Below are 16,022 nucleotides of genomic sequence, written 5' to 3'. Positions count from 1 at the left end.
GCAATTGAAGTTATTCACCTCTCTTCTAGCTTGCACAAGTCCTAATAGATTTGATTTTAACCAAATACTTACCCTAATTGCATCATGGGAAATATTAATTTTTTACTTATTATTTGCTAATTTTACTAAATAACAATATCATCTTCTATGCTTGAATCATGCTTAAGCTACAACAATAATTCACTTTTACTACTAATCATTGGTTGTAACAAATTTTACACATATAACATGAATATTAAATAAAATAAATTTTTGATTATTTATTGGTCTCTTGCTAGTCTGCTTTCAAGAATACTTATTTGCTAGTATCTTGCACTCGATTAGAATAATGAGTGGTTGGAACAAAAAAGTGATAACGTTATTTCAGATAGTTCAATATTGTCGGTCCTCTGATTAAATATAGACAAATAAATCAAGGGGCATTTTACCTTACCATAGTGGCCAGTGAGATGATAGGAGTGTTGATGAAGGAAAGACTTCGAGGTAGGAGTTATGTGTTGGTGCAGGGAGCACCAGACGATCGAACATAAGTTTTGATTATTACATAGGATCCAAAGTTAAGGTTACTTGTTGTCTAACAAGTGTGATTGAGCTTGTAGAAAAGTCTTAAATGTTCTTAGGCAAAAGTCCTAGTGGATTCTAGGTAGGTAAAAAACCCTAGAGGGAGGTAACCCTAGGTAAAGGAAAGTCCTAGCTGCAGCTAGGCATGAAGTTCTCATCTAGGGGATTGGGCGAAGTCTTGGTAGGTCGAGTACTTTGGATGAAATCCTAGAGTCGGGGACACTAGGTGAAAATCCTGGTAGTCTCGAACCAGGTGGAAGTCTGGACGGATTGTGGAGCAGATGTTTAACATGAAGATCTGAAGTCTCGGACGCTGAGCAAAAATTCAAACAGTCTGGAGGACCAGTCTGAACTCTCTTGAGAGGAGTAGGTGAGGATGCGTTCCCCAAAGAGGGAACAGTAGGCGTCGATTCAACCTAGAGTTTCAACGAAACTCAAAGTCATAACTAGATAGTCAGAGGTTGTCAAATTCATATTCTATATACTATTTATTGCCTGGACTAATTTTATTTTTTAGAAAATGAAGAGTTGGAAAAAGTTTGTTTGGGCACTCGGAGCTGGTCCGAGCGCTCGGGATACCTGACCGGGGAGCTTTCGCTCAGGCGAGGCACCTGGGCTGATTCAGGCTCCAAGAGCCTTCATTGTCCAAGCGCCCGGAGCTGATTCGGCCTCCAGGAACGCCAAAATTCATCTCTTTTCCATACTAAAGCACGCTGATTGGATGGCCCTACATTACGGTCCAGGTGCTCGGAAGGGATCCAGGTGCCCAGAATAACCTATAAAAACAACATTCAACTAGCACCTAATACACAACATTTCAAACTACTTCTGCTCCTGCGTGCTGCTCAAAACATGCTTCCACGATGCCCAAATGTTGCTCCAATGACTAATGGCCTAATTCTTCAAATATGTAGATCGTTGGTATATTTTAGTTTAATTCTTCAAAAAGTTGTAAATCTTTACTTGTATTATTTCGAACTGATAGTGATTGCCCAATAAAATCACTCTCACGTGCGAACCTTAGAGTAGAAGTCATCACAGGCTCCGAACCAAGTAAAAGAAATATGTTAGTGATTTCTTTGTTTTCTTTCCTTCTTTCCTATCTCTATTCCGTTGCATTTTATTCTAACATTTTTAAATGAATGTGAAAGTCACGAGTGTTATTCACCCCCTCTAGCGCATCGATCCTACACTGTGGACCTTGAGCTGGAAGCTGCGGACCTACGTACACCATAGACAGAGTCAACAGGAACGTTAGAGCGAGAACCGAGGAGGGAGGGTCCCTGGCGTAGGCACTCTGACGATCAAGTCAGAATAGTAGCTGAGTGAAATGTAGGAGAACATGAATAGTAGAATAGTAAATGTAGATGCGTTTGTGCGTATACGTGTGAGTATGCGAATGTAAGCATACCTGGCCAACGGAGAGGGCCCCTGACCCTCATCACCTCTTTAATAATAAGGTGTCAGAGAATATCTGGTATCAGAATATATCGGGTGATGGAGTATGTACAGCAGTCTTCCTCTAGGTATAGGAAGATTCCATTGGAAATGATATGGATTATAGCGAGCGGATCTCGAAGATGATATAGTGGTCAATGTCAATAAGGAGGGGGTTAAAGTCAGAATGGGGTGGGGAATGCTTCCCATATGACTCTGTCGATCTCTCCGCGTAAGATTCTAGGGTCCTAGCTGAATGGTTACAAAGTAGGATGCTCGAATAAAGATGATTGGTCGGGAAGCTGGTTGGATATAAGGACTCTTGTGTTTTACTCTAGAAGTCATGAAATAATATACCCGATTAGTCAAGTAGTCGATCGAGTGCAAGGGAGCTCGACTCGGCGAAAACCTAATCGAGCTCTAAGCGGTTAGACCTTATGAAACTCTTAGTATAAAACTGGTCGGACAAAGACCGGTCAAACATAAGGCTCTCCATCTATGCCCAACCAGCTAAAGGCTGGGCGGGTTTAGGGACACCTGGCCTTATGAAACTCTTAGTATAAGACTCGTCGAACATAAGGCTCTCCATCTATGCCCGACCGAGTAAAGGATGGGCAAGCTTAGCGACACCTGACCTTATGAAACTCTTAGTATAAGACTAGCCGGACAAAGGCCAGTCGAACATAAGGCTCTCCATCTATGCCCAACTTGGTAAAGGCCTAGCGGGTTTAGGGATACTTAGCCTTATGAAACTCTTAGTATAAGACTGGTTGGACAAAGACAGGTCAAACATAAGGCTCTCCATCTATGCCCGGTTGGGCAAAGGTCGGGCGGGCTTAGTGACACATGGCCTTATGAAACTCTTAGTATAAGACTGGTTGGACAAAGGTTGGTTAAACATAAGGCTCTCCATCTATATCCGGTCGGGTAAAGGCAGGGCGAACTTAGGGACACCTGACCTTATGAAACTCTTAATATACGATCGGTCATATAAAGATTGGTCGAACATAAGTATTTCTAAGTGCACCCAGCCTAGCAAAGGCCAACCGAGCTTATTGCCCTTAACTTTGTGAAGTTATTAATATACGATCGGCCGGATAAAGGTCAGTCAAGCACAAGACTCTTTGTGTCTACCTGGCCAGGAAAAAGGCCGGCCAAGCTCAGCAACACTTAGTCTCACAAAAATCTTAATATATGATCGATCGGATAAAGGCCGGTCGGAAATAAGGTTATCTATATACACCCGCCTGGACAAAGTCCAGCTGGGCCCAAAGATACTTAACCTCCCAAAGATCTTAATATACAATCTACCATATAAAGGCTGATCAGACATAAGACTATCTGTGTATGCTCGTTTGGACAAGGTCCGTCCAGTCCTAAAGACGCTTAGTCTCCCAAAGTTCTCAATATACGGTGTGTCGGATGACGACCAATCGAACTTAAGGCTTTATGTACGCTTGGCCAGGTAAAGACCGGGTAGGTTTAAAGATACTCATCCATAGAAAACTTTGCTTATACAGTCGGCCGGGCAAAGGTTGACCAAGTTTGAGTTACTTGATATCACATTGTGCCTAAATACATGCATAACTTATCACATGGTTACTTGAATAGATCTTGAGTATACTATGGACATCATACTAGTCTCTAAACATGTCTTTTCAGTGCTCAACACATGATAGAGTAGATTGATATCAATATAGGTTAAAGGTACTTCAATTCATAAGGTTTACTATAAATGTTCGACCGAGTGAAAGATCAGCCTGAAATATATCCAATGAGAGATATTCCAATCAAGTGGTCGGCTTAAGATTGACCAAGATATTTCTAGTGGACAAACAGTTGATAACATTTTAACAGTCTGACAGAATTGTCAGGGAATATTCCTTTGAGGCATTCTTCGAAGGTTATTATGTTTCTCATATTAATTGTAGAAGCATATTCTCTTAATCGTCTCAATAATGGCGCAAAGCATAAGCGACAAAAGAGGTACATCTATGGGTAGGAAAAAGATTCCTCGAACTATCACTATGGAACACCTAAGCTATACTTTCTTTCATTTGCTAACAAACTCTGATACTGGGGACCATCTCATGATCGCGGAAGTTAGGTGAGGTGGTATACAAAGGGGAATCCTCTACATTGGCAAGGCACACAAAACATCTGCATCTAAACCCTATTTTCGCACAAGAACTTTCCCTACTGTTCTTCATCCACTTTTTTGAAATCTTACTGACTTGAGCGTCAAAGGGCCTAGTCAGGAATCTCCATCTCAGTCTTGGGTCACTAACACTTTGTTGGATTGTTAGATTGTGCGCAGAATCGTTAAGGAGCTTCATCACAGATCAGAGAGTCAACTATTTGTCCACAAGTCATCTACCTGAGTTAGTGCGCCATCTCCTCAGCCTTCAGACAAGATCAACATGTAAATGCTAGAATAAGGGAATATTCTTTGGTGGATAGCTATTATTCACTAACAAGTTATTATGATTCTCTGATAATGTTATCTACTAGAGGAGATCACTAGGAGAGATGGGGATCTGAGTCTAAAGGTCTGACTGGCTCTAGGGCGAGGTGGGAGCCACACCCAGGAGAGATGAGGGACTAAATTTGGCAGTCCGATTGGCTCTGGGACCGGTCAAATGCAAGTCAGGAGCCGCACCCAGGAAGGATGAGGAACTAGGTCCAATCGGCTCTAGGTCCAACCAATTGTATGTTGAGAAACTTGCATAAGAGAAGTGGGGAGTTGAACCCCATATGTCCAGCCGGCTCTAGGGTCATCCAGATTTATGCCGGAAACCTTGTTCACGAGGACTGAGAAGCTGAGTCTCATAGATCTGGCCAGCTCTATGACCGCTCAGATTTATCCAAGAAGTTCTATTTATAAAGAGTGAGGAGCTGAGTCCCGTGGATCCGGCCGACTTCGCGGCCAGTTGGATTTATACTAAGAACCCTACTTCTGAGAAATGATTCGTTCGGATACATACACCCTGACTTTAACTACCATATCACCTATATATATAGGTCATAAAAAAAACTTCCTCACAAACCATAATGGATAAATTTAACAACTATGCACAAAACACAACCACTGTGATGAGACAGAAACTTAATTTGAATCCATGCATTAACAGGCCAATATGAATAAAAATAAAAACACAAGTGGTGAACATGTAAACCAACGCATTCACAACTGTACACCCATATAATTATATAACCTACTCCTGCGCTTAAATCTGTACGTAATTTACTGCAACTCTCATTCTCACTACTACTGTTGTTGATACAATTATATGTTGATGTTGAAGTTGGAGAGTTCATGCATGTTATTCGAATCTGATGCAGTTGCAGCATATGACAGGTTATGACAGGAGATTTGGTTATCAGTAAACCCTCCAAGGCAACTGAAGCTCTCTGTGCTCAACTGGGGAAGAGAATACGCCTGAATGTTGTTGCTGTTGCTAGTAATTGGCTGCTCCTTCATGAGCTTATCAACATCTTCAATTTGTGATAACATGCCATTCCACAAGTTGGTGCCCTCACCTTGGAACAGGATCTCATCATCAGGTTGGCCAACTTGAGTGGTGTAATTATGTATCTGACTGTTCTGGAGTCGATCATCTAAATCTTGTTGAGAAACGAGTTGTTGGTCAGCGAACGGCTGGCTGTTCAAATAATATTGAATGCCTACCCTTGAACTTTGATCAGAATTTTGAGAGGATGAGATCAGATTTGTGGTTAATACATTCATCATGAGCTCTCTTTTGAGCAGAGGCTGATCATGAAGGCCTAGTAATCGACACAGAGTTATGATCAAGGCAGATGGATTGCACAAGGAAAACTGTCTCAAAAGTGAGAAGTCAAGGTGAGAAGTGTGATTATTCAAAGGATCACTCTTTATTCTAGCAAGCCTTTTCCGAATGTGAGTGTTCCAGTAGTTCTTGATCTCGTTGTCGGTTCTTCCAGGCAAATGAGAAGCGATGGCTGACCACCTGATGATCGATGTATATATATCACAGTAATAAGTTTATTTTGGGTTGCTCAATGTAAAATTTAAGATCAGAGTCTTACTTGTTGCCTAAAATCCTATGTAATTGGACAATTGTCTCCTCCTCTTCAAAGGAGAACTTTCCCCTTTTAATGTCAGGCCTCAGATAGTTTGTCCATCGAAGCCGGCAGCTCTTGCCACACCTTGCAAGGCCTATCAATTCAAAAAATAGTAATTATTGGCTTCAAATAATTAAAAAGATGTTAATGTTAATATAATTAACTAACCAACGAGAGCAATTTACCAGCTTTTTTGGGAACAGAACGCCAGCTCCCAATGCCATGCTTTTGTATGTAGTCAATCAGCTTCTGGTCCTCTTCAGACGCCCATGGCCCCTTCTTCAACTCACTCTTATCCAAGCAGAGTGTCCTTCCCATCAATCCAATTACAAACTCGATCCAAGAGATTATTATAATTAAACTGGAACTCTGCAGTGCTCCTTTTCCAAGAAGTTGGAGAACACGGGGACATAGGAAGTGTTGAAGAGCTGCGACATTAAATAGACATGGTGATGGAGGATGCATGTTGTAAAAAAAGTCAGAAGGATTTGGTGCCGGCCTTTGCATCCATGTCCCTCTAATGCTGCAACATTATATAGACATTAAATTGTTAGTCAAACATTAATGATTACTCTTATTAATGATGACTTGAAATTATGAGCTCCATATATTGATTAGTGACAAAGATGTTTATTTTTCTCAGTCTATTAAAAAATAATAATTTGCAAGGGTCCTTTCAGAGCCATCCCTTTAGCTTAACTCTTTAGAGAAACACAGAGAAAATTTTATTTTTCTTATAATGACAAAAGCATAGGTACGAAATTGCAGGTTGTCTTAGTCTAGGAGGGAACCTTTTTATTTATTTTATTTTATTTTTGTGGCCCAAGAATATTTTAGATGATTTGAAAACACTTTTTTTTGTTATAATTTGATAAATTTATTAACTCTATTGCTAGTTATTTTTCAAGTTTGTTGGCTGCTCGAGCAACCAACTCTAACATTTTTTTTTAATTGGTAAAAACTCTAGAATATGCATGCATATATTAATTTAATGTTTAGTTCTAGAAGAACTTATTTATATTTATTTAATAATAAATATATATACAATATAAACAAATTACTTAACACAATTAAACTCAGTTTATTAATATTTTATGAATAAAACTCATAAATAATTTATTATTTAACTTCTTTATTTATTAAGCTATTTAAAATTTTAATCATAAATGTATTTTTCAAATTTTATTTAAATATATAAAAATAATAGTAATTTATAATTTTTATAATTTAAAATTGTATAAAATGTATTTAAAAATATGAAATGACATAAGGGGGATGTAAGTCCAAATGATAAGGATTTGACGTATTAAGAATTCAAATTTTACCTAAGACTCATTATGTTTGAGGAGTTCAAAATGACTTGTAAGGATGGATTGTTCATCAAAATTTATCTCTACTTTTTAATTTATCTTGTCTTGATAATTAATAACAAAATTTTGTATTTTATTTCGATCGGTGATCTTTAAAATCTTTAATCTTAAATTTTAAAAAATTTGAAACCTAGCGTGAAAATATGAAATTGACCACAGAACACATATTTACCATATTTCATCGTGCATGTTTGAACTAACTTTAAGGGGCCATCATAATGTCCGAGTGGTCTTCGATCATATTTATGTTTAATTAATAGTAATTAACCACAGTCCTATTCTACTTTTGGCAGGTTACAGGTTAATCATTTTCTTGGTCCGAAGTCACATTCTCTTGCCATATTTTCCGCACCAGAACCCAACTCTTCAATTCAGTTGGATTTCCCCTATCCATGTACCATACTTTTTCTTCATCTAGGTATCTAATTTCCTGAATCGATTAATTTTAAAAGAAATCGATATAGTCTCATAAAAATTTTTGATTGATCATCAAAATAAATTGAAAAATATTTACGGTGACCCATCTGAAATAACCAACGTTCTGAAATTTATCCTCCCATCAAAAGAAAAGTATCCTACAATACATTGTAACTGAAATTCGAATTTTAGATGCTTGATTAATTATTTAGAAGGTCTAACTGTTGCACCATAGTCCTGAAGATATATTAAAGCAATTTGAGCAAAAGGTAAAGTGATCATCTTAATGGTCCCTCCAAGACGATCTCACACTATCTGAAAAAGGGGAAATCATGAGAACATTTATCTTAATACCGTAGTCCGATCCTTTATATAAGGAAAATCAGACAACTAATAAAATATTTTATATCGATAAAAATGATACAATACACCTGGATTAAAACATCGTACCTTATATATTAATTATATAGCTCCTCACTGATTTCCTGCAATGTTAAAAAATCCCTCTAACATTGAAGTTGCTAATGGACTAAAATTTCCTAATTTCCTTCCAAGTATATGGTAAAAAGTGATTCGTTCATCCCTAATGTCTTTGTCAATCCATCTCTAGATTAATACGGAGAAGATAAATCACAAATGACTATTAACCATTAGTGCAAATGACAAGATAATTTCCTTCAAAGAATGGACCATCACATGGGCGCTTTAGATTTTCATAATTATTGTGTTTAAATATAAAATTATTGCATATATTTTGCTTGGGGGTATTTTTCATTATGTTTATATTCTCTGTTAGGGACTATCTTAGGTCTGATCTCTTTTATAATTTAGTTCTTTTTAACATCTAAGATTGTGATATAAGGGCAAGCAACTTAAAGTAACTATCAAAAAAATAATAGTTATAGAGATAATTTTAAAAATAATCCTTGAATATGTTTCACTTGCATATATAAATCTCCCAGCCTATAACATCTTAGGACTTGTACGAATTGGAGAGGGAACGAATAGCCTCGTTCCCTTCTCGTCATTACTTTATACTCGTTATTGAATGCATAATAGAAACTTAAATCAATTTGGATGTCATATACATAACACTTGAATTTTACTTTGTATACGTCTCCTTGAGACAATAAATCCAAAGTTTCGCTCCTCATTCACAATTTCTACTAAGAACTTTCTCCTTCTCGGAAATATTCTAGAGGTAGAGAAGCCTCTTACAAGCTTGCTTTACTTGATCTCTTATTACTTGGAAATATCTCTTGGTAGTAGGAAATAAAGTAGCACTTCGTCTCCAAACCCTCAGGAACTAATCCCTTCAAATCTCCACAAAACCACTTTCTAGGGTTGTTTTTAGGCTGAAAAATATCTCCTAATCAATTGACCTTACCTCCAATCGATTGTCATGTCAGATCTGACCATTAAAACCTACAGGATGACTCTATTTTACTCGACCAATCGATTAGTGAGTCACACCAATTGATTAACTCAATTGATTCAGAATTCTTTTGTTCACAGAGAAATCACTATTAATCGATTGATAATGCTAAATCAATTTACTAATCGATTCAACAAGCTTTTGTTCATTGGGAAAAACATAGTCAATCGATTGCCTTCATCGATTCTGACATCTTCTGTGCTCCCGAAATAAACTCTTAATCGATTAGTTCAATCGATTACATTGGGTCAGCTAATCGATTGCCCAACTCTAAACCCAGAATCTAGGTTTAGGGTTTACCAATCAATATCCACCTCTCGCCAATCGATTGGTAACCCTAAATTCAGCCTTTTCAAGGTTGAATTCATGTCTTTCCTGATATCTAGTTGATCTTAACCTACCAAGACTTCTTGTGTCAAACATTCAATCATCTATGACCTGTTGGGACTTTTTGTTGTTGGTGCAATTGACCTCTAGGATTTCGATATTTGAGAATATACCTAAGTTTGGTCAACTTGACCAAGGGTTAATCCAAACAGGACTTGATGTTTGGGAGAGAGAAGTCTAGTCAGGACTAGATGACTAGCAAAGGTAAGTTCTAACCAAAGGTTAGGCAAAGTGGAAGTCCTGGTGAGTGAAGTCAGGCTCTAGTGAGTGAAGCTAGGTAGTGGAAGTCCTGATGAGTGAAGTCAAGCCCTAGTGAATGAAGGTAGGTGGTGGAAATCCTGGTGAGTGAAGTTAGACCCTAGTGAGTGAAGCTAAGTGGTGGAAGTCCTGGTGAGTGAAGTCAGACCCTAGTGAGTGAAGCTAGGTAGTGGAAGTCCTGGTGAGTGAAGCTAGGCCCTAGTGAGTGAAACTAAGTGGTGGAAGTCCTGGTGAGTGAAGTTGAACCCTAGTGAGTGAAGCTAGGTGGAGGAAGTCCTAGTGAGTGAAGGTAGGCAATGGAAGCCCTAGTGAGTGAAGCTAGGCAACCCTAGGGGGAGATAACCCTAGGTTATACTTGAATTCTGTTAACACTGTTTTACCTTACCATTTTATCTATTGTGCTAACTCAGTATTGTAGGGAAGTTCAGCTAGGTTGACGGGCTAATCGGATAGCTAGCAGGAAGTCCAGAGAGGTCGACAGACTGATCGGATGTTTGGCAAATGGTAAGTGAAGGTAAGTCATTGGAAGAGAGTGACTGTGAGGATGTGCCCCAATTGAGGGACACCAGGCGTCGGTCCAGTTTAGGTCCATTTGGGATTCCTAGACTGAGATCTTGACTAGTTCTTGGTCCTAGAAGGACATAAACTAATTACTCTATTTATTATATTGTGCTAACACTTGTCTTGCAGGGTATTTGGACTAACACATTTGTTGCAGGGCAAGAAAGCAAGCAAGTAAGCAAGCTACCTTCGGGTGAATAGTACCCGAGGGCGCCCTCCATGGCTATGGAAGGCACCTCGGTACTATTCATGGAAGGCACCTCCCATGGCTATGGAAGATGCCCTCCACGGATAAAATTTGACTTTGCTACGGATAAGTGCCAAGGAAATCGGGATAGCTTTTGCCTCATTGGAGGCGCCTTCCATGGCTATTAGAGGCGCCCTCCAAGCCCTTTATAAGACAGTCTCGAGTAGGCACTTATACAACAACTCCATACAAGTTATTGTGCATTCATTCAAGCTTCCGATTGCTGCTACGACTCTACTACAAAGCTGCTGAGTCCGACGACTGATCCGAGGAGTTCCGGTCGCACCCGGCAGATAGACATCAACACAAGAAGAGCTCTCATTTTAATCCATAAGACTATTAGTAACTTTGTCTTTGTACTTAATTATTATAAAAGGGCAAGTGCAGTGTATTGCACTTGACCTAACCTTTTTGTACTCGATTCTCTCTTCTGGGGGTACCGAAAGAGGTTTTTAGTGGATTGTCCATCGATAGGTCTACAGGACCTAGGCCTTGGAGTAGGAGTCATCGAAGACTCCGAACCAAGTAAAAGTCGTCTGTGTTTTCTTATGTTTTGATTTTTTTACTTTCTCATTTTCATTTTTCGCTACATATTCTGCTTTTAATATTTAAAAGAAAACAAGTTTTAAAACCCACGTGATTCACCCCCCCCCTTTCCTCCCCGCCCCTTCTCACGTGCGCCACGATCCAACATGTGGTATCAGAGCAGGTACTGTTTTAAATTGGTGCAACTACTAATCAGTCAAAGGGAATCCTTTTTAAAAGCAAAATTATATATCATTTTCGTTTAAAAATTATTATTACAGCTTTCATTTTTCCCTTCATTTTTTTTAATTTATTTCAATTTTTTTTACTATTAATTTAAATTGATAAAATAATCATTCTGATAAATTTTGACATCATACTTTTTATTATTATATTATTTAAAAAAATTTGATGAAATACCTTTAATTCTTTAATAAATTTTATCTTTAATTCTTTACCTTTAATTGCATTGGCATAGTAAATTTTGTTTTAAGTTCCTGATCTGATAGATATAAGTTTTTTTTTAATAAAATTATTTCATGAGAATTTTTGTATCTGATGAATGTTTTTGTTTTTTATTTTTAATTTGTACACTGAAAGTAGTACACGGGGATCTCCAAGACGCAATCAAAGTATATGCTCGGCATTTCCTGGAATCTTGACGGATTCTTCCCCAAGAATTTTACTCTGTGGAGTAGATTCTCAATCTGGTAGCTGAATCTCCGAGAATATATAGTTCCAAATAAGAGAGAAAGTCCATGATTGGTTAATCAAGCTAGAAGATAACCAGTCAGATAGAATGGGCTGAGCTGGGTATGTACCAAATCTAACGGAGCACTCTCATTGGCCCCAGCAAATTCCAGAAAATCTCTACCTCGCACTCGTGTCCATATCGCTCACCACTACCGTGCTCTTACATACGCCTCCCGCGGCCTCCATTCCTTGTCAATTCCTTCCACCAGAAGCTCAGCCACACCTGCAACCACAACAGACATCCACAGATGGCGGCAGCAACTCTCACGGCAGCTTCTTCTCGTGCCGCCACCGTCGTCAGCACCTTCCTCGGCCAAACCCGGCCATCAAATGGCCACTCCCTCAGAGATTTTGTTCCCGTGGGAAAAGGAAAGTTCACCATGGTAAGCTTAAGCTTTTTCAATTTACCAAGGAATTATCACAAACAGATGCGCGGCGCGTGTATGATTGCTAACGGTGAATCATATTCAGGGGAACGAGCTGTGGTACGGCCCGGACCGTGTTAAGTACCTGGGACCTTTCTCGGCTCAGACACCGTCGTACCTCACCGGCGAGTTCCCCGGCGACTACGGGTGGGACACCGCGGGGCTGTCTGCTGACCCGGAAGCCTTCGCCAAGAACCGTGCTCTGGAGGTGATCCACGGGAGGTGGGCGATGTTGGGGGCGTTTGGGTGCATCACGCCGGAGGTGCTGCAGAAGTGGCTGCGGGTGCAGTTCAAGGAGCCAGTGTGGTTCAAGGCCGGGTCGCAGATCTTCTCCGAGGGCGGCCTCGACTACCTGGGCAACCCCAACCTGGTGCACGCGCAGAGCATCCTCGCCGTGCTGGGGTGTCAGGTCATCCTCATGGGGCTGGTCGAGGGGTACCGCATCAACGGTCTCCCCGGAGTGGGCGAGGGCGACGATCTGTACCCCGGAGGCACCTACTTCGACCCGCTGGGCCTCGCCGACGACCCTGTCGCCTTCGCGGAGCTGAAGGTGAAGGAGATCAAGAACGGTCGGCTGGCGATGTTTTCCATGTTCGGCTTCTTCGTGCAGGCGATCGTGACAGGGAAGGGGCCGCTGGAGAACCTGTTGGATCATCTGGACAATCCGGTGGCCAACAATGCGTGGGTTTACGCCACCAAGTTTGCGCCGGGCTCTTAATTCCTATGCTGTAACTTGACATTTGTAAGAAGCAGAGTTGGAATTGATGTGTTGTATGTACGTTGTTCTATCATCGTGCATTGATGTTACTTCATTTTATGCTTTCATTCGGATTGACGGGGCGCTGGGGGCAAACGTATTGACCTTTTGCCACAATTTTATGCTTCCATTCGGATTGACGGGGCGCTGGGGGCAAACATATTGACCTTTTGCCACAATTTTATACTTCCATTCGGATTACAAATCTGGTTGCAATGGCTTGATTTCAATTTTTAAGAGTCGCAATGTAGTAATAACATTACATGTTACAAAACAAGACAAAATTAAAACAAGCTAGTCAAGCGACCTAAGTAATTCTTGTTGGGTCCTTTATTGCTGAATGCTGAATGCTGAATGCTGATGCAAACTGAGTGTAGGCAGAATGATAGTATACCATCGTTTTCGGCTAAGTCGAGGTTAGAGTTAGACTCCATCTCTTTAAGATGAATTTGCCCCGCACATGGTGCTCACGGAATACGATAATCGTCTCCCAAGATACAACGACTTTTATCTTGCGATAACAGCACTGCAAATCACAAGACCTCTGAACCAAGGAAGCTTCTTGAACTCTCTAATGCAAGAATGCAATGCTTGCTTTGCTTAGAAGGAAGTGAGTGAATGAATGAATGAGTATGTAAGGAACTTTATTTATACATATGAAAGGGTATAAGAACCTCTTGGCTCAATTAGATCTCATCCATCCATTTCAAAATAGGTGATGTAGATCGCATCCTTTCCTAAGAGACATACTACCTCTTCATTAGATGCACCTTTAATCATCCAAAAGGCATTTAAACCTTTTTGATTATTTTTTCATTTATAATTTCTAACAATCCTCCATATAAATGGAAAATAATGCATGCATGTTATCACTTAAGGAGAGTTCAATCGATAAGTCAATGCATCGGGAGAGGTAGCTTGTGACTTTGAACCTTCCATAGTGGAATGCTATCGAGCATACTAGGCTGCGCAGTGAACGTGATGTCTTGAACTGCTCGGCTGTTTTTGTATACTAAGATAATAACACTCACACAAAGATTTATCTCACTTACTTTGGGTTCTCATGGTTGGTTCCATTTTGGCCATGGATACCATCTTGGATTCATGAGTGTTTTATTGAAACAACCAGTTTTCACACTCACATAGGTGACACTTTTATCAAGAATATCCTACTATACTCCACCTTATAAAGGTATAGAAGTAATTAAAATCATAAGTTGAATCTCACTACATGTGGTAGGACAGCACAAGTTCATCCTAGGATTGGGATAGAGATAATGATAATATATCTCGTGTGCTGTAACACAACTTCTGTAACTTCATTAACCCATTGAACCAAGATCTTGGGATCTCCAGTCAACAAGGTTAGGTTACCACTATAGTCGTTTTTAGTTGTAGATTTTTAATCTCATTCCTCTCGATGAGCAGTATACTTAATCTCGACTTAGCCTCTTCATAAGAGGATCTGCCAAATTATCTTTGGACTTGACATAGTTGATTGCAATGACTCTGTTCGAGGTCAACTGCCTAATGGTATTGTGTCTATGACGTATATGTCGAGACTTACTATTATACATACTACTCTGTGTCCTTCCAACCGCCGATTGACTATCACAGTGTATAAGTACGGCGGGCACGGGTTTCGTCCAGTTCAGAATATCTTCCAAGAAATTTCGCAGACATTCAGCTTCTTCAGCTGCTTTGTCTAATGCTATAAACTTAGATTCCATAGTTGACCGAGCTATGCATGTCTGCTTTATGGATTTCCAAGATACTGCTCCTCCACCGATTGTGAATACATACCCACTAGTGGATTTGGAATCTTTTGTATCTGATATCCAATTAGTATCACAATATCCCTCTAAGACAGCGAGATTCTTTCCGTAATGTAAACCATAGTTCATAGTATATTTCAAATATCTAAGAACTCGCATCAATGTTTTCCAATGGGTGTCATTTGGATTACTCGTAAAATGACTCATCTTGTTGACCATACAGGTAATATCCGGACGTGTGCAGTTTGTGAGATACATCAAGCTATCTATTATCCGAGAATATTCCAATTGCGATATGGGCTCACCATGTTTTTCGCTAAGTGTTGACTTAGATCCATAGGTGTTTTTCACTGTAGAGAGATCGTTTGCATTGAACCTTTTCAATACTGACTCTACATAATGGGATTGTGTCAAAATTATCCCATCGGATATCCTGAGAATTTTAATTCCCAATATAACATCTGCTAGACCCATGCCTTTCATATCGAAATTCTTGGTCAACATTTTCTTTGTATGATTACCTCATGATTACTGCCCATTATAAGTGTTGGGACCGAAATGTAGCTAGAGGGGGGGGGGGGTGAATAGCTCGTCGCGATCATCGTGCTCGTCGTTGCTCGCTTCTTGGGATGATGTGCTGCGAAAATACAAGAAACACAAACAACAACGCTAACTCTAGGGATTTACTTGGTATCCACCTCAAGAAGAGATAACTAGTCCAAGGATCCACACACTCACGCACCCTCCACAATAAAAACACTCCTTCTCGGTAACTACTGAAGGCGGATAAGTCTTACAACCTCACAATGCAACAATAAGAAAGAAAGAAGTAAAATACAAATGAATCTTACAAGATTACAATGAACACCCTAGCTTCTTCTTCTTGTTGCAACTCGCCTCTTGACTTGTATGAGCCTCCAAGAACCTTCAAGAACTGGCGGCGAGGAAGAAAAGATCGCTGTGGAGAGCTGCTGTAATCGCCCGTGGAGAAGAATCGAAGAAGTGCCGAA

At 39.8% G+C, this 16,022-nt stretch overlaps 2 protein-coding genes across 2 annotated transcripts; one reads left to right on the top strand and one right to left on the bottom strand.

Annotated features, from left to right (window-relative positions):
* Nucleotides 1–5,134: 5,134 nt before the first annotated feature.
* Nucleotides 5,135–6,586, bottom strand: LOC122034919 (transcription factor MYB41-like). The gene is made up of 3 exons (XM_042594274.1): nucleotides 6,288–6,586; nucleotides 6,067–6,196; nucleotides 5,135–5,987 (listed from the first exon to the last, which is right to left on the bottom strand). The coding sequence occupies exons 1-3, from the start codon at nucleotides 6,565–6,567 to the stop codon at nucleotides 5,285–5,287; spliced, it is 1,113 nt and encodes a 370-aa protein (XP_042450208.1). The 5' UTR covers nucleotides 6,568–6,586; the 3' UTR covers nucleotides 5,135–5,284.
* A 5,648-nt stretch (nucleotides 6,587–12,234) lies between these two features.
* Nucleotides 12,235–13,292, top strand: LOC122033401 (chlorophyll a-b binding protein 3, chloroplastic-like). The gene is made up of 2 exons (XM_042592407.1): nucleotides 12,235–12,438; nucleotides 12,527–13,292. Exons 1-2 carry the CDS (start codon nucleotides 12,304–12,306, stop codon nucleotides 13,196–13,198), a joined length of 807 nt encoding a protein of 268 aa, XP_042448341.1. The 5' UTR covers nucleotides 12,235–12,303; the 3' UTR covers nucleotides 13,199–13,292.
* The last annotated feature ends 2,730 nt before the right edge of the window (nucleotides 13,293–16,022 follow it).

Source organism: Zingiber officinale, chromosome 11B (genome assembly GCF_018446385.1).
Source record: "Zingiber officinale cultivar Zhangliang chromosome 11B, Zo_v1.1, whole genome shotgun sequence".
Classification (NCBI taxonomy): domain Eukaryota; kingdom Viridiplantae; phylum Streptophyta; class Magnoliopsida; order Zingiberales; family Zingiberaceae; genus Zingiber; species Zingiber officinale.
This window is presented reverse-complemented; position numbering and strand designations above follow the sequence as displayed.